The 22675-nt window shown below is 39.5% G+C and overlaps 3 protein-coding genes across 12 annotated transcripts; 1 reads left to right on the forward strand and 2 right to left on the reverse strand.

Annotated features, from left to right (window-relative positions):
• Window positions 1–753: 753 nt before the first annotated feature.
• On the reverse strand, window positions 754–10700 carry LOC131320886 (protein PAT1 homolog 1-like). Its single transcript, XM_058351785.1, has 5 exons — window positions 10554–10700; window positions 8740–8888; window positions 5776–5832; window positions 4604–4679; window positions 754–3764 (listed from the first exon to the last, which is right to left on the reverse strand). The coding sequence occupies exons 1-5, from the start codon at window positions 10567–10569 to the stop codon at window positions 1549–1551; spliced, it is 2514 nt and encodes an 837-aa protein (XP_058207768.1). The 5' UTR covers window positions 10570–10700; the 3' UTR covers window positions 754–1548.
• A 1953-nt stretch (window positions 10701–12653) lies between these two features.
• LOC131320887 (two-component response regulator ARR14-like) lies at window positions 12654–20853 on the forward strand. Of its 10 annotated transcripts, none has more exons than XM_058351788.1 (7): window positions 13774–13904; window positions 18369–18521; window positions 18622–18963; window positions 19155–19231; window positions 19346–19901; window positions 20111–20268; window positions 20540–20853. In XM_058351788.1, exons 2-7 carry the CDS (start codon window positions 18404–18406, stop codon window positions 20567–20569), a joined length of 1281 nt encoding a protein of 426 aa, XP_058207771.1. In that variant the 5' UTR covers window positions 13774–13904; window positions 18369–18403; the 3' UTR covers window positions 20570–20853. The 10 variants fall into 10 exon arrangements, 5 of the variants coding, with proteins under 5 accessions (XP_058207772.1, XP_058207774.1, XP_058207771.1 ...); XM_058351787.1 differs by lacking the exon at window positions 13774–13904 and adding an exon at window positions 14648–14781; XM_058351786.1 differs by lacking the exon at window positions 13774–13904 and adding an exon at window positions 17413–17681.
• Window positions 14123–15499, reverse strand: LOC131320889 (xyloglucan endotransglucosylase protein 7-like). Its single transcript, XM_058351792.1, has 3 exons — window positions 15209–15499; window positions 14890–15083; window positions 14123–14743 (listed from the first exon to the last, which is right to left on the reverse strand). The coding sequence occupies exons 1-3, from the start codon at window positions 15497–15499 to the stop codon at window positions 14341–14343; spliced, it is 888 nt and encodes a 295-aa protein (XP_058207775.1). The 3' UTR covers window positions 14123–14340.
• Window positions 20854–22675: the final 1822 nt, after the last annotated feature.

A 22675-nucleotide genomic window follows, 5' to 3' on the forward strand; every position in this document is an offset into this window, starting at 1 on the left:
TTTTAGTAAACTAATAATAAAAGAGGAACTGTTCCAATAATGAGCACAGCAAGAGAAGATTGGTAGTGATACCAATGGCATTTCATGGGGGGCACAGAGAATAAAGTCAACAAGGTGTTTGGAAAAAACGTCTAATACATCTTGTAAGTTGTAAACAACACTTCGGGTGGGTAGAATTGGACCCACCAAAAATCACAAGCGCTTCAATTTAGCTAGATTTTGCAATTTAGCTAGATTTTGGATTACTAGGTATATGTTCAAAAAAAGAAAAATGCACCTGAGGCAACTTTGTCATAAAAGAGAGGGGAACCAAGATCACCTGCTCAGATTATGGACCATCACCTCTCCAGACAAGGAGATTCCGTAATGCGCCAATGCACTATGAAGCCCTCATTGTGTCCAATCACCGAGGTGCCCTAACACCCCATAGTGCATTGGCACAATGCACTATTGGATCCCTTGGTCCTCACCTCTCCACTTGTAGCACCATTGTCGAGAACGCTACAGCCTCCCCCTACTAACCCACCAACACCACCTTTGCGGCTTTGCCACCTCCATCCACAAGCACAACCAGAACCATACGACCACCTTGTCACCACCACAACGGAAAATATTTAAAGAGGAAAATTAAATAACACTTAACTGCAGGATGTAACTGTGACAGCCAGATTAGTAATCGTCGGGGAAGATAATATGCACAAGCATCAGCGAGCATTCCCTGTTGCCAAAATTGCAACAAGTGGGAAACAGAAAGAACAAGAAATTGCATAGTTGTTTCACATAAACCAAAGGAACGTTCTTAACTGGATCATCCAGAGAGTAGGGTAAGATTCATCCATATCCTCTGGAGTGTGGTTACGTGCGGCCATAGGAAGGACACTAATTTGCTAGTAATATACAACAAGATAGAACCCAACGTCTGAGAAATACATGAAACAATATCTTAGACTATTACACATTAAACACCTAAAAGTTCAAAAACCAACAAGCTACCCAACCATACAGAATTACAGACAAACACCCTCTTCTTGCATAACTCAGACTTCTTTCTCGCCATACCCGCGTATCTCTGCTTCACAGTCAGTAAGAATTTCATTTCTCATCCTTTTTATCTTTTGGTTTTTTTGTTTCTTTTCCCTTTAGGGGGGGTCAAGTCGATACAGTAAGATGGGAAAACATCACAAGTTGTAGAAATAATCCCATGGATGTCCCTGTACAATCTACCTTGCATCCAACGATATCCCGAGTCACGACAGAGCACCAGAATTACGATGCCCAAACAAAAGCTTCTACGCACGAACTTACTTTCAAGGCTTCTCCACGTAATAGACATTTATTCAGAGAATCAGAATAAAAAGGCTCTGATCATACCTTCGTCGGTACCCTGGAGAGATACGGGGAAAAGAAGAAATAAAAGAAAATTAGAAGTAGCCATTAATATTACCCTCTGACAGATGGATATACCCAGTTGTTCCATGGGTCAAGTCCATGCCATAAATATGGTTATCTTTTTTCAGGACGTGTTTCCAATAATCCCTACTTCCTCAGCTAACCCTTCACTGATTCAGGAGTTACTCGATCACTGCTCCCTCCAAGAGCATTAAATCCAGACACAGGCAGTGATTGATCAGCAAAATCTATTAACAGCTTCCTCTGGAGCTCATCGGTGTGTGGAAGACTAGCACGTAAGAGTTCAACAGGCATTTCCTTGCTTATAGATTTTGCAGTATCAGAACTAACAATCTCAGTGCTCGGCTGATTCTGTGCATACAACGATTGTACTATACTATCGTATTTACTAACGCAGTACTTGGTCAGGAGATCAAAGAAGGCATCAAACGATGCCTGCCAAAGGGCAGGATTTGGTACGGTACAACTGGTAGCAGCACGAGGATCGGTTAAAAGTTGAGTTGCCCTCTCCAGGACGGATTTTAGAATAACTGAGGCTCCATCTCCGGCATTGCTTCCAAGGGGACGAAGTGGCGGTTGCTCTGATGAACAAACAACCGCAGCAAGACAAGCACTGAGGGCATTAAGGTCCATTCCATTAACACATGCGGAAACTGTCTTTGCAAGATGAGTGATTGTTTCGGTCGCACCAGAATCAGAGGGAAGACCGCCAAACAGAAACCTCAAATGACGGAATATTGCCATGCAAACTATTCTTGCAAGCTCTCCACCAGGGAAGAGAAGTTTCAGGTACCTAGAAAGGAGCTTTCGGCCCTTTGGCAGAGAAACTAATCGTAAGAACACGATGTCGTCTTTGGGGCCCAGCCCAACAGGGTTCCCACTTTTCCCAAGTGGGTCAACAAGTTGAAGCGATGTAGCCAAGCCTTCTAAAAGCATCTGTCGCTTACGCCTGAGATTGGCCCCACCATCTTGTGGTTGACTAAATTTTAGGAGGCGGTCAATGTCATCCACATCAAGGAGAAGACAGAGAGCATCTTCGATGGTGATTCTAGCCGCAAGCATTGGTTCCTCTTCGAGTGGCTTGTCAGAAACTTGCTCAGTCCCATTGCCAAAAGCAGAGGAAGGAGGGTCCACTTCAAGGAGAGGACTTGGCCTTCTTATGCAAGAGAAAGAGACCCTACCATGTGCATCAACATGGAGATGAGGATGTGACGATTCTGAACTGTTACGTGATCGAGAAGGAAGCTCCTTTGGGTTGATAGGGCAGAAACGGTGTTTAGATCCCGATTCAGTAGCTTTTTTTGCAAGGCGAGCTTGGTGATAATAATCATCTACATATGGATCGTTCCCATGCGTTGCGGCATGTTGCATTCTGAGAATATTCTCTATCTCTTCAGCAGTCATGTACTTGGATCTGAACTGTGGGCAACTGTTATCAGTCTTCTGGGTAATAGTATTATCGGAACCGTGTTGAGAAGAACGCATGTTGTGTCTACTTCTTTGTGATGATTTAACTCTTTGGTCTCTCGTATCCACACTGTATTTACCCAAATGTGAGGGCAAAGAAGGAAGTCCACTAAATAAATGGGATTGCATTGCTGAGAAATGGGCTAAAGATGGTTGAACATGCATTCTCTGCTGTTGCAGTAGCTGCTGCTGTGTTGGTATTAACTGCGGGGACAACAACCCTTTCTGGTGAGGGATTTGCTGTCGCAAAATATTGTTTATGAGGTTAGATTGGTCCCCATGAAATAGGCCAGCGTGATTGGCCCATTGGTTTTGTGTTTGGCTATTAATAGCAAGACCAGAAGGGTTTAACTGAGCCATATTTCCACCGTAATGCAACCCATGATGTAATCCACCTAAATGAAGATTCGAGCTTGATAAAGGAGAAAGGTTTGGGGCAGAAAGGGGTAACTGATGACCACCAATAACAGATGAAACATTCAGGTGAGTGGAGTGGTTTCGGGGTGAAGCCTGCTGAGATCTGCCACCTGGTGGAGGGAAAGAAGTGTACGCCGATTTGGGTACCAAAAGAGGTTCACTAGAATAGTGTTGAAGCTGTTGTTGCTGATGAGGATATGACGACGTTCTGTACAAGGGATTCTGAGGCTGTGACGACCATCTCTTTCCTTCCTGGGTGGAACTTTCACTTGAAAAGTGTTGTTGCTGATGTGGCTGCAGAGGATATGATGACGTCCTATACAAGGGTTTTGTTTCTGAGAGATGCAATGAGGAATTATGCGGTTGTGATGACCATCTCTTGCCTTCCTGGAAACTTTCTGTGTCAAACGTATGCTGATCTAGCCAGTCATGGAAATCTGCCTCCGGTGCCCATTCGGTGACAGATGAACCTGCAGTTAAACAACAATTAAAAAAAAATGGACCCAAGGAATGGAAGATTAAAAGAATATCAGAGTATTGATTTAGTAGAAGTGCCCAAAAGTAGGGAATAAAAACAAAAATCAGAAAACAAAGAAAGAGACACCGCTATTGGCACTGCACGAATGTTCAACAGGCTTTATAAATCAAATCTGATCCAGCTTAAATTTTTTCTAGTATTTTGTAGCTACAATTCTTTTAACTAACAATAATGATATGAAGGGCGCACTGCCATTTGGCTGTGTGCTACATATAAATACAGAAACACATATGTGCACATATGTATACATGCACATATAAGCACAAGGGATTTGTCAAAGCTTTTGGGTTTTCTCACTAAAAAGACAAGGTTAAATCTTCTCAATCCACCAGAGTCAACCAAAGCAAACTCCTGAAGAAAAGAGTAAACGTGCCCCAGTGGTCCAAGGGGCAAGCCATAATTCATCAAAATGGACAACAAAGGGGATGAGCCGGGGCAGGGCAGGGCGGCTTCAATTAACTTCACTTCGTTCTTTTTGTTGTGTATGGCCTTTGATGCAAGTAGAATAGCAATTTAACAGCAGCAAATAAAGTTCCATATAAGTCATTTTATTGCTGTTTGAAAATAAAGAAAATACCCCAGCATGTAAGACATACAAAATTACAAATACAAGTGGCATAGAATAGCAAAAGAGAACCACAAAACATCACCTGTCTCAATCATCTGTACCAAGGCAAACAAAAACCAAGACCATATATTACTAAACAACGAGAATCAGAACCTCTCAACCAGCTCTAACACCACACAACAATATGCAACATATGAACTTACTTTCCCTTGAAATTGATCCAGATCCTCGATCGCCAATTACCCCAGGATGTCTTGGTCCAGTAACTACTCTGTTCAACTGCAAAACAGAACTACTTATCTCAAAACCGCAAGAAGATAAACCAGAATCTTAAAATGATCTGTGTACGCTGTAGGTGTTATAAAAAGCTTTAGGAATGTCACATGCTACAGCACCATGGTGATACTGGAAAGATTATCAACTTGTTCCTCTTTACAAGTCAAATAGCCCATTCTATTTTCATTATCATTTCTCAGTGCCTTTTTCCATGATACCAGCTCTATCATGCTTTCATGTCCACATACAGCGGAATTCTTAAAGTTTAGATAAACCCCCCCCCCCCCCCCCCCCCCCCCCCCCCCCCACAATTTGGTGAACTCATTATCATTTCTCAGTGCCTTTTTCCATGATACCAGCTCTATCATGCTTTCATGTCCACATACAGCGGAATTCTTAAAGTTTAGATAACCCCCCCCCCCCCCAATTTGGTGAACTCATTATCATTTCTCAGTGCCTTTTTCCATGATACCAGCTCTATCATGCTTTCATGTCCACATACAGCGGAATTCTTAAAGTTTAGATAACCCCCCCCCCCCCCCCCCCAATTTGGTGAACTCAATGCATCAAAGTTATTTACTGAAGTTGGGACGGGGCATCAAATGGTGCCTAACTGACAACACACGGAGGCAGTTGGTGCCCCATTGCGAATAAACAAAATATTTTGGACCAAAGTTGGGATGGGCCTTAACTCCTCACTAGTCACCGCTCATCAATCACAGAAGAATTATGCTGAGCCCAAATTCTCTGCAAATCTCCTCTTTTAAAATCTATGAAGAATCTTTAATCTTTAATTCTCAAAATCCCACCAGAACAAAGGAATACATTTATGCACAGGCAAAGGAATACATCTTGATGGTACCTAGGCACCCAGAGATGAGGCCTTAGTAAGCGACGAAATGCTTCGGGTAAAATGAGCAGGTAAATGCACTTGGAACAAAACTAGCAAAATGCGAAGGTAAAAGCAATACCATTTAATTGCTAAAAACCCCTCAAGCATAAAATAAGACAAGTTGTTATCAAAGTACAGAAAATAAACAAACAAAAATTATGTGTTTCCTGTTTACTACCTAAATTCCATAATAACAAGGGAACTGACCTTTGCAAATGTACTTGTAAGATCATCTATATCAGATAACGATCCAGTAACTGATCCCTAGAAGGAACGAGATAAAACATAGTTAGACACAAGAATACAGGATTCACTCCCATGAAGCTTCAAAAGTAGTACACAAATGCACAATGCATACATCAGACCCCATAAATCCAACATATCCAGCAGTTACAGAATTAACCAAAAAAGATATTGCAGTTGTCTGAACATCCTATAATAAGAGCACCGAAAGTCAGAAGGAAAAACTTGCCGCAAAAAATATAGTACATAAGCTTAAACTCAATGGCAAAGCCGCAAAAGTTTCTTGCAGACCGTGAAAAGAAAACAGGATTTTTGAGAGGATCCTTTGTTTTTCACCAATACAATGGAGAGTTGTGTCATATTTTTACCCTGACCTTTTAGGGGGTCTTTGTTTATTAGTGGTGGTTAGGAATTGGAGAAATGACCACGATAAATTTTGTTACCTTCTTTGACAAGTAATACAGATACTAAAAAAGATGGCAAGTGGGCGGCATCACGTAATGTTTTCTTACACCAGAGGAAGTGTAGGTAAGGGAGGCAGTGTGGCATTAATGCCCTAGCACTCAACGTTGCTTCACAACCTACGTTATCTTCATGGTGCACAACAATGGTCCCGTTCTCACCTGCCGTCTTCCAGCCTATGTTACGCGGACACTGGGCGGGTGTATATCTAAGGATTGGATACCTAAAGGCTAAAAGTTTAAAATAGAAGATACACAAATATGAATCCAAATTTGGATAGAGACAATGGGATGCGTCATAAAATGATTTTCTATACAAAATTTTTATACCATTCAATATGCTAAAGGAAAAAAGAAGTAATTTCTCCCACTTTTGTGAGAAACAAAAATAAAATAAAACCTCATCACATGATATTATAGCAGCACATAAAGAATTTTGAAGGCACTAATCGTCCATAATTGTCACAATCTTCTTCTTCGGTGATATCAGATCTGAAAAATCAGAAGTGTCCGAATAAAAGTCGCCCCACCCGACACCTACCCCACACCTGTGTCGTGTTGTTTCAACATGGATACTCTGCCAAAAATCACGGATCCATGTATCATAGCTTCCAGCACTACATCCGCAGAAACATCTGTGATCTGACCCTCCCTGGCTATTCTCCTGCAACCCTCCTACTCACTAAACCCATAAACTCCTTCTAAACGCTCTCACGATTGCTGGTTACTTAATTGCTTCTATTCATTTACGCATCCAAGTTCTGTGCCTACGGTGGCTATAAATCTGTGATAGCCCGAGTTCAATGCAACCCTAGCCTCTATCGGAGCTTCATGATACTTCAATCGCTTACATAGCTAAGAACTCCAAAGCCCTAACCTCAACCACAACATAATATGGAAATTCCTCATAAGCTCCAACTACCCTCTTGACAACTCTGAGAATCAAGAACCTCTCTTCCTTTCCCAATATCTAGCAACAACCTTCCTAATAGCATTCACCAATCTTCAAACTACAATTCTAGCTCAAATGACCTCTCCATCCAAAGCCCTAACCTCAACCACAACATAATATGGAAGTCCCTCACAAGCTCCAACTTCCCTCTTGACGACTCTGAGAATCAAGAACCTCTCTCCCTTTCTTAATCTCTAGCAACAACCTTCCTAATAGCATCCATCCATCTTCAAACTATAATTCCAGCTCAAATGACCTCTCCAAGATCCCACAAATGCAAGACTTTAAGAGGCAAAGAAGCCACGACCAATTCCTCCCAAGTTATGGGACCCCAAAGCCCAATAGCCACGTCGATGTTTTTTTTACCCCCATCAACATCCATGATCCACCACAAGTACTTTTCTCCCTTCTCCTTCTTCATCGATGATGACAAACAACTAAGGTCCTTGTCACATAGTTTCCCAACGACATACTATTGCTTCAACGGCTTCATTCTCCTTGGTCTTCAACTGCATAATTATCATCAAAGGGATTCCAAAGTAGACATTCTAGACCCATATCCTCCAAAAAGTTTTGAGTGACATGTCATTTTGCCTTTCGTATTTATGTTTGTCCCTAGAGGATAATTTGTCCTCCTTTTGTACCTGTTTCCTTTCATTATAACATATTCCCAACATTTAAGAAGAAACCAACACTAACTCCCCTGAACATACAAACTCTCCACAACCCCCTATATCCTACATCACCAACCATGGGCTTCACCCACAACGAGAGAATAAAACCTCCAAATATCCACCCTGCAAAGCAAGTATGACAACCTCACGAATGAATACCTCTATTGTAGTTTCTTATAGTTATAGACCGCATCAACGCACCTTTCCTTCAGACATATGTTCGACAAGAAAACCTCATTTGCCAAAATATTCAACCCTGCAACAATTCACGAACTTATTTTAAGGCTTCAAAGAGCAGCAGTCAATAACCTCCCCTCCTTCCATGTAAGCGTCCACTAGATCCGTCATTGCCCTTTATCCTTAATTTTGAAGTAATCACTATTTGTAAGGGCTAGTTTGGGAGAACTAAAATTTCGTGCTTTCCAGACATCCACAATGGGTAGATGGACAAACAAAACGTGACAAAACGAGTATTATCATAAACGATGTCACAGTACTAATTACAAAGCCTTTCAATATTACAAGGCAACTGAAATAGTATTCTGAAATTAAACTTTAGTAATGCGTCCATAAGTACTTTCAACACACAACGGAAATGCAAAACCACAGAATGACATGATGCTTAACACTAAGAGTGAGGACCAGTAAGATTAGCAAGGTCACAGAGGAGGGGGAAAACAAGGGGAAAGGAAAAAATATTATTTCCCAAAGTTGAACAATTACTTCTTACAAAATGAGTTGATGACACAAGCAAACTAAAAAAGTCGTAGCTTCATCTCTAATGCAAACATGAACTCAAAAATAAATTGCTTGCAAGGGTTAAATCATAAACAAGCCTTACCTCTTCCCTATCAAAGAGACGGTACTCATCATCACCATACCCAGTGACAGGAATTTCATTTTCTTCATCTTCCATACCCCCCAACTCAACTTCCTCCATGGCATCTTGACCGAAAAATGAATATTGTGATGCATCAAAGAGAGCATTTTCTACAAGAAAAGAAAAACCAGCTTATAGTTGCAAGATAATACTCCTTCAACACTCACAGTTTTCTGGACAAAGAGGTTGTCAAAGCAAGCAAAAGCACAAACATAAATTTAAAATAAAAAAAAATGCTCCAAAGCGTCAAGACAAAGGTAAAAGGAAATAAATGGCGTATGCCTGGTTTAGGTAGCTGCTCCAGATTAAATACTAAAGACAAGGACACGTTGTGAGTTGGTCTATAATGATAACCCCAAATAGATAGTTGTTCATTCAAAATGGACATATACACACTTAAAGATACACACAAGTATGCATTCCCTTGTGCTAATCCATGCAGACCATGCCCTAGCAACACATAATACCATAAGACCATTATTCAGTTGCACACCAATAGAAATAGGCATGCTCCTAAGGTCAAGTATTTGATTTGAAGTTAACTTTACTGAAATGTATTACAGCAATTGTACACAAAATCAATTCACCCTAGTATGAAACAGCGGGAATCAGAAATTAATAACCAATATGCAAGAAAAAAAATTATATGCTACTCATTGGATAATGCCATTAGCCTGCATATTTATATATCACTGCATTGGTAATTTAAAAAAAATAGAGACATCAATATCCTTCATCTCCTTACTAGCTCCAACATATTCTGCAAATGACGTTCAAAATATCGCTGATGACAATAATCATCAATTAATCATGAATGGTGTAATATAACTCCCTCATTTACTCAACAATTCTGGCAAAATTCCTCTTTATAATCTTGATTGTATCAATAAATCTCTCAACATTAGCTTCTCCAAGAACCGCAACTTATTCAAATGGATCTTCTCAAATATGTTAAAAAACATCAAAAAGCAGTCAATAGCAAATGAAACAATGCATCATAAGACTCATATCCAAGAAAGTAGAAAATTTCTATTGACTCGCCTGTCAATTGTGTGACTTTGTCATGATATACCAAAGAAAAATTTTTGAGAATAGATTTACCTAGTTTCCTTTCTACAAAGTCAAGGAATCAAATAATAATCATCAAAACTCGGATGCAACATTGCAACCCGTGTCAAAGCTAAGTAGTAAGGAGGCCAAACAAACATACACGGGGCAAGACAAAAAGCCCCGGAACAGAAATACGTGCCAAAAATCCATTATGCAAGGAATGATATATCAACTCCCATAGTCTGTAGTCCTGAATCCCAACTACACAAGATAGACCTAAGGGGGCTCTCGAGTCTTTGCCCCAGCTCCTCCACCCCCAAAGCAAATTATCACTTCAACAATTTACACACACACACAAGGAGCGAAAAGGGGAGAGAGAGAGAGAGAGAGAGAGAGAGAGAGAGCTCAATCCAGTAAACACAAGGTCACAGACCTAGATACAATAGCTGATCTGTAAATAATAGACACATGAAGGCACAATTTCTGCTATAGCTAGAAATCGAGGAAGCAATAATGATTAATTTTTGCATAAAGATAAGTTCCAGTAAAAAACCCTAAAATAATACAGCTATAAACGATTATTCAGATACTGGAAGAGAAGCTACAAAAGAACGATGAAACAGGCAATCTAAGCTAACATAGAAATTGTCAATGCATATCGTATATTTCCATCTGTGTTGCATAAAATCTAGAGAGAGAGGAGAGGAGGAGGAGAGAGAGGAGACCTGGGGAGGGGAGCATGATCAACGAGCAATTGAACTGCGTATGCAATCCAGACGCTGTTGACTTCGAAACAGTAACGTGAAGTGAGCTTTATAACCCAACCCTAGCACGGCGAAGGCATTTTATGTAAACGCAACGAGCAGTCCGGTTCGCGGTTAGGCCGCTACTGCAGAACCGGGTTCCGGTTCGGAACTAATGGTAATCATTTCGTTAGATCTAAAACGATCCAAGACTTAAAAAACAAAACAGATGGAGTAAAGCCAAAGCTAGCACGCCTCTTTGGTTTGGTAAACTAGTAGTAGTAGTAGTATTTTCTTTTTCTAACAATCGGATGTCCGGATCGATTTGCGCGCATTTCGACAGATTTTAAAGCCTTGAAATTAATAATCAGACGAATCCTCTAATAGCCCAAAGTTTGAAACTTTTGGTTTCTGTGAAATTTGAACGTGCAGTTTCATGAATGATAAGCACGTATTAATAGCTTTCTCATTTTCACCCGGCCAAATCCGGATAGATTTGGTAAAGTAGTATTGACAATTTTCTATTCAAAATAATGGTGGTTGGCCGAGTGGGGAAAAATAAAGAATTTGGGTTTGGGTCTCAATCTCACGAGACGGGTATGACTTTTTGTTTCGTTTTGCTTGGAAATAGAAGAATATTCGCAGATTAGTATACAGGTTATGCTATATCCTAAGTATTTATTAGGAAAAGTCAAAAATGTAGATGGACTGGGTTTTTGAGAGTTTTATTTGCTCACTCCTAAAATTAATGAAATGCATACGTGAATCACGTTTATTTATCTAAGATAAGAGATATCGTCCCTTTTTTCCATTGCTGCGTTTAAAATTAAAGTTTTCTAAATTTATTCCATTTTTGAGAGTTTTATTTGCTCTCACTCCTAAAATTAATGAAATGTATGGGTGAATCGCATTTTTTTTATTCTAAGATTTTGTCCCTTCTCCATTGCGGCTTCTAAAAACTAACTTTTTCCTAATCTCATTACTACTTCTTTTTCGTTTTGATTTGTTGTATATATTCCTCAAATTCCAATCATCTTGCAATACATGTTATTTCTATCATGTTCTTTTTCGTTATGTTTAGTTGACCAAAAATGACCACCATCTCCGTCCTTTGGTCACCAGCAACAACCTTATGTAGGAAATGGGATAAGCATTTTTTGTTTTTCAGGTGACTCCATGATAGAAGAAAATCCTGAGAGAGAATTTTCTCCAGGTTGATCACATCTTCTCCAAACACATCAAACTATTTATTCTCTCTTTTCCATAACCACAAAAAGTCATCTCTTAACCTTATTTTTCCTTTATCGTATGTTGTTTGATAATCAATAATTTATTGCTTTCTATTTTGACTTAACTGTTGATTTTTTTTGGCGTGATTGGAAACCCACCATAATAGAATGTTCGGACTTACGTCATAGCACTCTACCGGAGAGAAAATAGAGTATTATTCATCACTACGTCGCGGGATCCATCACTAGTAGTGGACATAAGCCCCCCCCACAATCCAACCGTCTGGTCCTATGTCCACTCAAACTTAAGATCAATAGGTGGGAGAGAGTTTTAACTCGGCTGCCTCAATCACTTGAACTACCATCCCAGATGGAAAAAGTGGACAAATAACTTGAGAATGGAGGGAGTTGAAGAACTGGTATGCTTAAAGGAAACTCAAAAATAATTATCTAAATCTATTGCAATTATACTTAACCCATTCCACTGACCAAAATATTGGTGGGAATAGGACAACAACAAAAAATTGGGGAAATCCGGGAGAAATTTTTGGGTTTCGAGCGAGTACCGCGGTCGGAGATTCTACCTGTTCAAAAATATTTTGAACGGCTCAAATTTCTCTACTCTCTTTCCTTCTACCCGATCAGTCTCTCCTCTTTCTTTTTTTTAAAATTCAGACCACCTTACCAACCAAAAGTATTTTAAATTCAGACCGCCTAACCAACCAAAAATATTTTGGACGTATAAAAGACAATACCAATATTGTCTTTTATGAATTGGTTACGTGTAATAAATTCGCAGTTGTATTTAGCCGGACCCGAAATTTCTCGAAGTCTAGAGACATATATATGTGCGATGAAATCGGCGAGTTTATTGGCGCAATAGTCCCAGAATCAAGAGCAGAGAGAAATGTGGGATTGCAATCTACCTCACGAGCTCATCGTCGAAATCCTCAAACGACTCCCCGCGAAATCGCTCCTCCGCTTCAGGTGTGTTCGTAAGTCATGGTCTTCTCTAATTACCAGTCCCGTTTTCATCGCATCATACAACAATCTAAACAGTACAAACCCTAGTACTAGTAACACTCAAATTCTCCTCAGAAATTACTCTGAAACCCTCCACAAAGAGATCTACACATTACACCATGATAATACCACTTTTGATATCCACACGGAGCTCGAATTCCCGTTCACTAGCTTCAACCCTTACTTTAGATTAGTGGGTTCTTGTAATGGTTTGATATGTTTGGCTGATACTTTGTTCACACATAAGAATAAGGTCATTCTATGGAACCCTTCAGTTAGAAAATTCTTGAACCTTCCGTCCCCGAGTATTCAGTATGAAAGGGAGTGGTTGTTCAAGTCTGTGTTTGGTTTTGGGTTCGATTGTAAAAAAAAGGACTACAAGGTGGTCAGGATTGCCATTGGTGGGTTGTCGATAAACATTCGCCCCAGGGCGGAGGTTTTTGAATTGAGCACGGGAGCATGGAGGGCTATTGATGCGGTTGTGCCTCCTTATGAGATGCACCATTGTTGGTTGCAGGCTAATTTGAATGGCTCTGTGCATTGGCTTGTGTTTAACCCGAGCCAGAATGGTGGGTTTTGTAGTTTGATTGTGGCATTTGATGTGAGTGATGAGGTGTTTCGGGAGATATTGTTGCCCCTTAGTTTGGCTAATGAGCATTTGGTGGATTTGTCCATTACAGTTTGTGGGAATTGCCTCGCGCTATGCCATTATTATCAGGTTACAAATCGCAGGGCTTGTACCATTTGGGTGTTGAAAGAGTACGGTGTTGGAACTTGGTATAAAATGTTTACTATTGATTTGCAACAAGGAGTGTTGGTGGCATTAAGTTTTCGGGGGAATGGTGAAGTTCTGCTTGCAACAGGAGGGGAAGAGCTGGTCTACTATAGTCCGAAGAAGAAACAAGTTACTCATCTTGGGATCCGTGGGAGTTTGCAACCGCTTGAATTTTATACTGGCTCATTCTATTTGGATACGTACGTGCAAAGTCTAGTTTTTCTTGACAGAGTGAATGGAGTTTCAGATTCTGAGGCAGCACTTCTTTCACTCGATGAATAGGATGATTAAATGAAGCAAAGAATTGTAAGTCCAAGCGAGTTTTTTGCCTTTAGTATATTGCTAACTGTAGCATACAATAGAGTAATTGATTGTTCCATGTAATTCCTTTGCATGTCAGAGCTGTATGAGTTCCAGCTTGTTGTATTTATAGGTTTCTCTGCTGAATCCAAAATACTGTTAGTCTGTTATCATTGCCTAGGTTTGGAGCATTAAGCATTGCATGCCTATGTAGTACATTAACCTTAAAGAAACATAAACGTTTAAATAACCAACAATCAACTTCTCCATGCACAATATGTTCTATTGGGTTCTAGGATACTTAATAGTATGATACATGTACACTACACTCTCTGCATAAACCTCATTCTTATTGAAGATGCCCACTCAAAGAATCTAAGGGAAAAAAAAAGGTTGATCAATTTTGCTAATAATAAAGGTCTGGTTCTCGGTGCCACTTTCTTCATGAGTTAATGAGGGTGCATTCCGGAGGCAGCCCCTGAGGGAACCTCTTCGTATCGGTACAATAATTGTAAACCATGTAATTGTTCTGCACCCATTTCAGCCTAGCTTGACTGGCCAAGTCCAGCTCTTGCGAGAGCCACGAATTTTTGGTGGAGTTTGAGTTTGTGCTGCTGCATGAAGATTTTCCGGCGGACCAAACACAAGCTGTGGCTGTGAAGTTTCTGAAGGCAGCAGTGAAGGGCGCTTTAGTCCAGTCCGTCTTCACAAGGCCGCCTCTCGTGGCCCAGTCGTCCGCATTCCAGAGACTTGCATATACCCTCATTGGTTGGTTTTTTGGGTATGGAACACCTTGTGATTCCAAATTCTTGAACACTCTGATGGGTGCGTCATCGACGTAGAAGCTGGAAAAAAGGACAAAACATGTTACCCCAACTATCACGTAAGAAACTGCCTTTTTTTTATTTTCGGAATTGTTTTATATCCTTAGGTCAAAATATGCAGCTTTTACAAGGTAAGAAAATACAAGTTGGATGAAGTGAATACTTACGTGATGGTTTGGGGATTCCAGAGGACGGAATATGTGTGAAAATCAGCAGTCGGGTCGAACCATAGGTAAAATTGCTGCTCCCTACTACCTTTCCCTTGGGTGTATACATTGGTGTGAACAATATACGGATCACCACTGAGGTTGCCCAAGAATTCAAAATCTATCTCATCATGTGTGTCTCCTTGTGAAGATAACTGCAACAAAAAAAACATAAGTTTATATAAAGCTTAATGTTCATACGCACAGATTTATGTTCATCATGGTATACAAAAGTGACAATTAGTTGGTGATATTTTGATTTCAGTACACAATAACTTACATAATATGCGGTGACGGTGCCAGCGGAATTTCCAGGAACAAGCCTGAGTTGCATATCAATTTTTCCAAATAGGTACTCGTTCTTGGACTGGAAGCCTGAACCGGAAGCCTTGTCAAGTGAGAGATTGAGAAGCTCCCCATTGTTGAGTACCTTGGCACGGCCATTGCCCCAAGTGATATCAAAATCTTGATAGAAATTACTGGCTGAGACATCTATTGAAGTGCTGATCATGAACAAGAGAGAAATCAACACCACCACCACTGTTCTAGTTGGACAAGAGAAACAAGCCATTTGGTTCCTTGTTTTTTGTTTGATAGCTAGAAACTAATGGAAATAGGAGTATTTAGAGCCTCAAGAGAGCAAGAGAGAGAATTTTGTACTAGAGCCTGAAACTTTGGATGTATTATTCTTGTTCAAAATGGGTACGTGTATATAGCCGTGAGCAAGGCCAGTTAGTGCTATCGAGTTGTGCAGCACTACTGACTTGAATGGTTGGCATGTCAAGATCTGGATGGATGATGACTGATGAATCCATTGGAAGTTGATAATCATCATTGCATATCGTCACAATGGGATAAAGAATTGCATAGAATGTTGCCACACATGACACGGTTTCAGTAAGTGGGATTGAATTGATGGAAACCACTTGGGTAATTTTCCTAGGGGCTGTTTGAATTGGTTTTCTACTACTTGGTGCTGAATCAGTTGGTTGGTTCGAGTAACTTCTACTGGGCAGTCTGACTTTTTCTCTCTTTGTTAGACTAGATAGTTCCATTGGCCAATATGGCCAATAGCAAGTAGTAGCTAGGAAAACTACAAGAAAATTTGCGTTTAGGAAAATGAAAGTTTACCCTTCGTACCCTATGTTTCAGTTTAGCTGCTATTGGAAAATGTTGGAGGTTATGGACTATCACACCGGCTCCATTCACTTGTCAATAAATTGGTGCACGAAAATTGTTTTCCAGAAAATTTCAGTGATATGAAGCAAATGGAAGCAAAAAGTAGTTTCCTACATGTGTTTGTTTGATAATAGAAATTTGAAGGAAAGTTAAAAAGCAATAGTTGAATTGTAATATTTCTTCTTTGCCGATAAAAAAATAGTAGTAGTTTAATTGTGTAAGAAATAGGGCGAAAAAATATTTTTGTAATTGGTCTCTCCTTGATGTGCCTTTTGTCGAGTATCTAGTAAAATTTCGTTGCCCAACAAAAAATATATATTTCTGCAAAATTTTCGTAGGATTTGTTTTGAGGAGAACAAATCATACTGAGAAAATTAAAGATGTCGATCTCACAGCTTTCTTGCTAACTGAACACCCAAAAAATGCAAAAAAAAAGTCTTAACATTTCAATACTTTGCTTTCTTTGCCTTGCAACTGAACTAGGCCTACAAAGAAGGAGAAGAAAAAAACCCCACCAAATGAGGAGCGTATAATCCAAGAGAAATAATAATTCTTTTTCTTTTTTGGGGAAAAAAAATTGACACTCAGACTTGACTTCCCTATTCCAAATACAAGTGTACAATATCAACTGAACTAACGTAATTTGTTCCTATGTTTTATATAACACAAGTTTAAACAGCAATACACCATTTCCCCCTTTTCGAATATTTATTTACACAAATTAGCAAATTGTAATACAAAGAGGTGAAAAAAGATCGATGCCGGAATAGATATTTTCTATGCTTAATGCAAAGATTAGCAATAGTCGGGCTATTGTTTAACAAGAACTTGATGTAACTATTGTTAAACCCTATTTTTGCAGGGAAGGTCGGGTTTGCAATTAATGATGAAGTGTGGAATGCAAATTATGCTAACCTTACCAAAAATTGAAAAAAATAAACCAACACATTATCTACCCAGAAATTACACATAATTTGAAAATCAATGGTTCATATTCACTAGAAGTCAGTCAATCTGTACCATCGATTTTCAAATTCAAGGTAATTTCGGAGTAATCTTTCATGGTACAAGGAATTTCCCAAAAATAAAATAAAATTGCCAGTTTGGAAATAAGAATCTTAAGCCACAAGCAAGTCACTTATGGAAACATAATAGTATTTTCCTCTTCTAGTTGTTCAATTCTTTCCAAAACCGTACCTCATCATATCTCCCCAAATCTCGTTACATATTCACTTCTACTGCACCTGTTCCTTTTTCTCCTTCTTCTTCTAATTAAAAACCAACCCATTGCGATTATTTACCCTTTTTTTTTTCTATTTCGATTGATTTTCCTCAGAAAATCCGATTCTCAGAGCAGATCACAAACCCACTTTCTTGCATATCTTGGCCAAGACAATATATTATTTAATCTTACAGATTATTACCCATGTCAGAGAGTTTGAATTATCTCCCGACTTCGAACCCTGCACGTGAGAAACCGCAGTTTCCCGAAGGTTTGAGAGTTCTTGCCGTTGATGACAATGAAGTCTGCCTCAAAGTGATTGAAGCACAGTTGATTAAATGTCGCTTTATAGGTTTGTGACTTCGTCATATTCATTAATATGTACATGCACACGTACATATGTGATACGCCATATCTGTAAATATGCAACGCCGGAGAAGTAGGGTTCATAAATCTCGAGTATAAACAGGGATTGTGCTTTCCTCGACTTTTCTTTAACCAAGTACGTTGCAAAGTTCTTGCCTCGTTATTTTTGAATCGGTTTTAATGTGGCGGGATTTAATTAAAGCTATAGTTGCTGTTTACTTCATGCTGCTAATAGTCGAAGCGAAAGTTCTACTATAGCTTTTCCGTGTGTGATGATACATATAGACAAAGATTTGCTTTTTCTTGTTATTTGATTTGATTTTACAAATCGGGGGTTTATTTACCAATTAAGGCGGGGATCTAATTATATGGGCTTCAATTATTTGATTTGACGTTATTGGTAGGGTATGTTTACTGAATGGCACAGAAGATCATAGATTCCCCATTGAATTTTGGACCAAAACATATAGATCGCTGAAGAAATTGAATTGGTTTTGATGGAGTAAAAATTTTCAGAATATGTTCCATATACTACAAATTTTTAATTGGATGACATTAATGGGTAGAGAAACTCGGCAGAAATTTGATGCATCACTACTCCCTTTTGGTTTGCAAATTGCAATATGGGCTTGTTGCATGTACTTACAATTTTATGCATTTGAAATGCATGCAGTTACGGTGACGACGAAAGCAACGGAAGCTCTAGAAATGCTGAGGAAGAACAAACAAAGTTATGACATTGTGATCACTGATGTCGAAATGCCCGACATGAATGGTTTCAAACTCCTCGAGATAATAGGCCTCGAAATGGACATGCCAGTAATAAGTAAGCTCATAGAACATCTCTTACAACGCTATGTACATCTTCACATTTTGATCGATCACACTAAAATCGTGAAAACATATTTCTTCTGAGTACTTCGCAGTGATGTCAGCAAGCGATGACACGCAAACCGTGATGAAGGGCATAAGGCATGGAGCCCGGGACTACCTGACGAAGCCTGTTCGCCTGGCCGAGGTCAAGAACATTTGGCAGCATGTCCTCAGGAAAAATCTACCTGATCATCCCACGAAATTAGGCACGATAAAAGAGGGGAAAGATCAAAATCTTGTACCCTCAAAGACTAGGAAGCAAAGAGGCAAGGAAAAAGAAGAGGAAACAAATGCTCAATTTGATGAGGAAAGTTCTCGCACTCGGAAGCCGAGGCTTCATTGGACTAAAGAGTTGCATAATAAGTTCCTTGACGCTGTTCAGCAGATTGGAACTAGTAAGTTTCGTATCAAAACAATGCAAATCGATACCCTTTGATAAAAAACAGTCACCCGTACAATCAAAACGATGCCAATCGATAGAAAAATACATGACCCGCAGCTCCAAAGAAGATACTATTATAAGTAATCTGCAGATATTTAGAATCTTAATAGTATTTACATTGTTGAGTACTCTGTATGTTTGCAGATGGATTCCCAAAGAAGATACTCGAGAAAATGAATGATCCGCGGCTCAGTCGAGAAAATGTTGCCAGTCACCTTCAGGCGAGTTTCTTTTTTCTCCCGTATGTTACATGTCGCATACCCCTTTTTTGAAGAATGCTAAGATGTGATATTATTAAAAGTCTCTTGTTCTTGCACGCCTTTTCTTCATTGCAGAAGTACAGAAATTCACTTAAAAAGGCTAAGATGAACCCAGAAAGCGAAAAAAGCAACACCGATTTGAGCAAAACAATCATGCATCTACCCAATCCAACTCCGATATCTGTTGGGATCCCTTCGTTTAACACTCAATACCGAACATTTGGTGCTTTTCCTGCTAACAATGGAAGACCCCAGTTGTACAACCAAAACCAGCAACAAATTTCGCTGCCACAAAATCTAGTGCCTTGGCAAGTGGCAGATCAAACGCGCTCAACCGTGCCTGTTCCAGCTCCAATTTTCGCGCAGAATTCTTCTTCGGGGACTGAATTGGATTGGACGAGGTTTCCCTCTAATTTTTCAAGGCCAAAGATGGTTAACGGTCACCGTGTTGACAGTTCTCCTCATTTTCCTATCTTCAATGCCGGCCAATTTGGTCCAACCACTATGCCCAATGTGCCATATTCATGTCCTCCCTCTGGTGCCTTTAACCTTGCTGGTGTTCCATTTCAAGGTTCAACTCAATTGAATCATATTTCTCAACCGGATACTCTACTACAGAGTTCATCACACGGTTCGTTTTTTTTTTTTTTTTGAATGTTTTGTTTGTGTTCTGTTTGGTTTGGTTTATAGTATACTTCAGTAAGTAGTTGTTTTCCTCTCTCTCTTTTTCTCAATAAAACCAAATAGTGAGTTGACCTACTATTACTTGGTATGGAAACTAAGTCAGTGAACTCTTGTTAAGTTTTCTAGAGCTCATCTTTCCATCTTTTTGGTTTTCAGGGCAATATGAAGGAAGAGATAATTTAGTCAATTTCAATGGAAGAGGGGAATCAACTAGTACTACCCAGTTTGTGAAGCATCCCTCGGAGATTTCAGAAAGGGAAAGCAATGGCCTTGACAATAACTACGATTACCCAGATGATGACCTTAGCTTTATGGTGAGTGAAAATCTTTTCAACTACAATTCCTCTGTTTTATGGAGTAATCAAAAGGTCTTTGAGTCATTGAAGGAAAAAAACTCAATTTGGTGAGTTTTTGCATTTGGTTGCTCCTTAATTTCTCATGTCATTCATTAAACCTTTAAGCCATCATTAGAGATTTTTAGAGTTTGCCTTTTGAATCAGCTTTTGTCCTCCTTTTGTTAAATAAGTAGAAATGGGAATTGTAGACTTCCTCCAATTGATTGTGGCTTTCTATATATTATCTCAGTTTTGCAGCAATGCACCTCCTAGGTTGTGATCAAGGCCTCTTACTATGGAAGAACCGATCGCGACTCTTAAGTAAAGATAGGAAGACATGAGACGGATATGTTGACTGAGTGCATGCACAACTAGAAAATCAATTATTTGACTATACGGTGAAAATGGTCTCTCAGAATCAGTCGAAGTGCACGTTAACTGGCCTGAACACCTGATTATTAAAGAATAATTCCTTGACTGGGTCTTTGGAATTAGGCAACTGATGCTATTCAATGTATCTTTTCTAAACATTATTTGATGTTCATAATACTTTTTCTTTGGTTTTGTTTTTTTTTTGGCCTCCCATTTTAGTGAAGTTTGGAAGTTGAAATTAATGAATACCATTTACTTTAGGAAATTGACTTCTACACTCCTTTTTTTACCACATGCACTTTTTTTTTTTGTCTTTATTTGGGGTGAATTCACTCTATTGCCCCTTAAAGGGTAATTTGGTGAATTCACGTGAACAAAGACAAAATAGAAAATGTATGTGGTAAAAAAAGGAGTGTAGAAGTCAATTCCCTTGACTTTATAAGGGTTTTGTATGATTTATACTAAATGGTAGAATTAAACAAAAATTGATAGTAATTTTTTTTTGACCAACCAGAAAATGCAAATTATATATATAAGAAAACATTACAACAAAAGTAGACACTACCGGTCTGAAAATATAGAGAAAACAAAAAAACGAAATACAACAACAAAACAAAAACAGTCTCGAGCCAAGATGATGGAGTCAGACCCGTCAATCACACTCGTGAAAGAGGGATTAGAGTGGCCAAGACTAAAGTGGTCAGGTATGGACATAGAGCAGACTCTTCTGGATGGACCCACCGCACTAACTTGATCTCATTCCTGCTGCAGACGCCGCCATTGAACTAGTTCCAAAAAACCATATCTAGAATCCTAAATCCGGCCCTTGACTCCAAAAATGTTGGGGAGAGTGGAATGTCTCGTCTCTATGAGGAGAAAATTTCAATCACCTCACAACCATGGTCCATAAAGAAAACACGAGGAAAGGAGAAGGTTGAAGAGGGGAGATATTGAGAGGAAGAAAGATGGTGGGAGAGGAGGAAAAAAAAGAGGGGGCGGCGGGGAAGGGGGGACCCACCCAGAGCTTCTTTCTAGCTGCTTACTTTTTCTACGCTTTTAGCAAGCAACACGATAGTAATTAGGAAAATTAAAAATCCTTTTTCGATCCGTTGCACTTCTCTATCGTTACCATTAATGCAAAGGACAGTAGGAGTTTCGGGGAAAGGAACATGATGATCTCATGAAGGAAAGGGTTGGGGATCATCTCGATCAAGTCTACTCCAAAAGGTTGACAGCTGACGGTCCTGTCTTTAATTAAGTTTGGAATGGGTCTTTTTCTCTTTAACTGAGGGGATAGAGGAAGAAGAAAACAATGCTTATTGAAGTGTTGCAGTTGGATATCACTGGGTAAGTAATAATGGAACAGTACGATCACTTGGAAGAGAGAGAGAGCTGGGCTGGAAATTTTAGACCGATCCTTCTTGTTATTGTCGCACATGCATGCATGATGATTGTTAGATTTTTGGAGGGTTCCGACCTAAAATCAATTGGCAATAGGTCAAGTAACCTCTAGATTTTATTAATCAAGTTTGGGTGGCTAAAATGAACGATGTGGGACAAGTCTAACATTCACCCTCACGTGCAGCCCGGATGCACGTGGAGGTACGAATTGAAGAAATAAGAGATTTGACTCGGGCGACCCCTCACTTGCAGCCCAGATGCACGTGGAGGTATGAATTGATGAGTTGACTCAAGCGACGGAGACTTAACCATACGATGTGAGACCACCCAAGACCTAGCTTTGATACTATATTAGATTTTTTTGAGGGTTCCAACCTAAAATCAATTGGCAATAGTGGAGTAACCTCTAGATTTTATTAACCAAGTTTGGGTGGCTTAGATGAGCGATATGGGACAAGTCTAACAATGATCAGTAAAGAAAGGAAAAAAAAAATTTGCAAGTAGCCACGTAAGTAGTACTCCCTCCGTCCATTTTTAAGTGTCCTGCTTCGTAACTCCAACTTATTAAAAAGACATCATCATTATACCTTTCACATCAACTTTTTCCTCCACT

The sequence above is a fragment of the Rhododendron vialii genome, chromosome 3a (assembly GCF_030253575.1).
Source record: "Rhododendron vialii isolate Sample 1 chromosome 3a, ASM3025357v1".
Taxonomy (NCBI): Eukaryota; Viridiplantae; Streptophyta; class Magnoliopsida; order Ericales; family Ericaceae; genus Rhododendron; species Rhododendron vialii.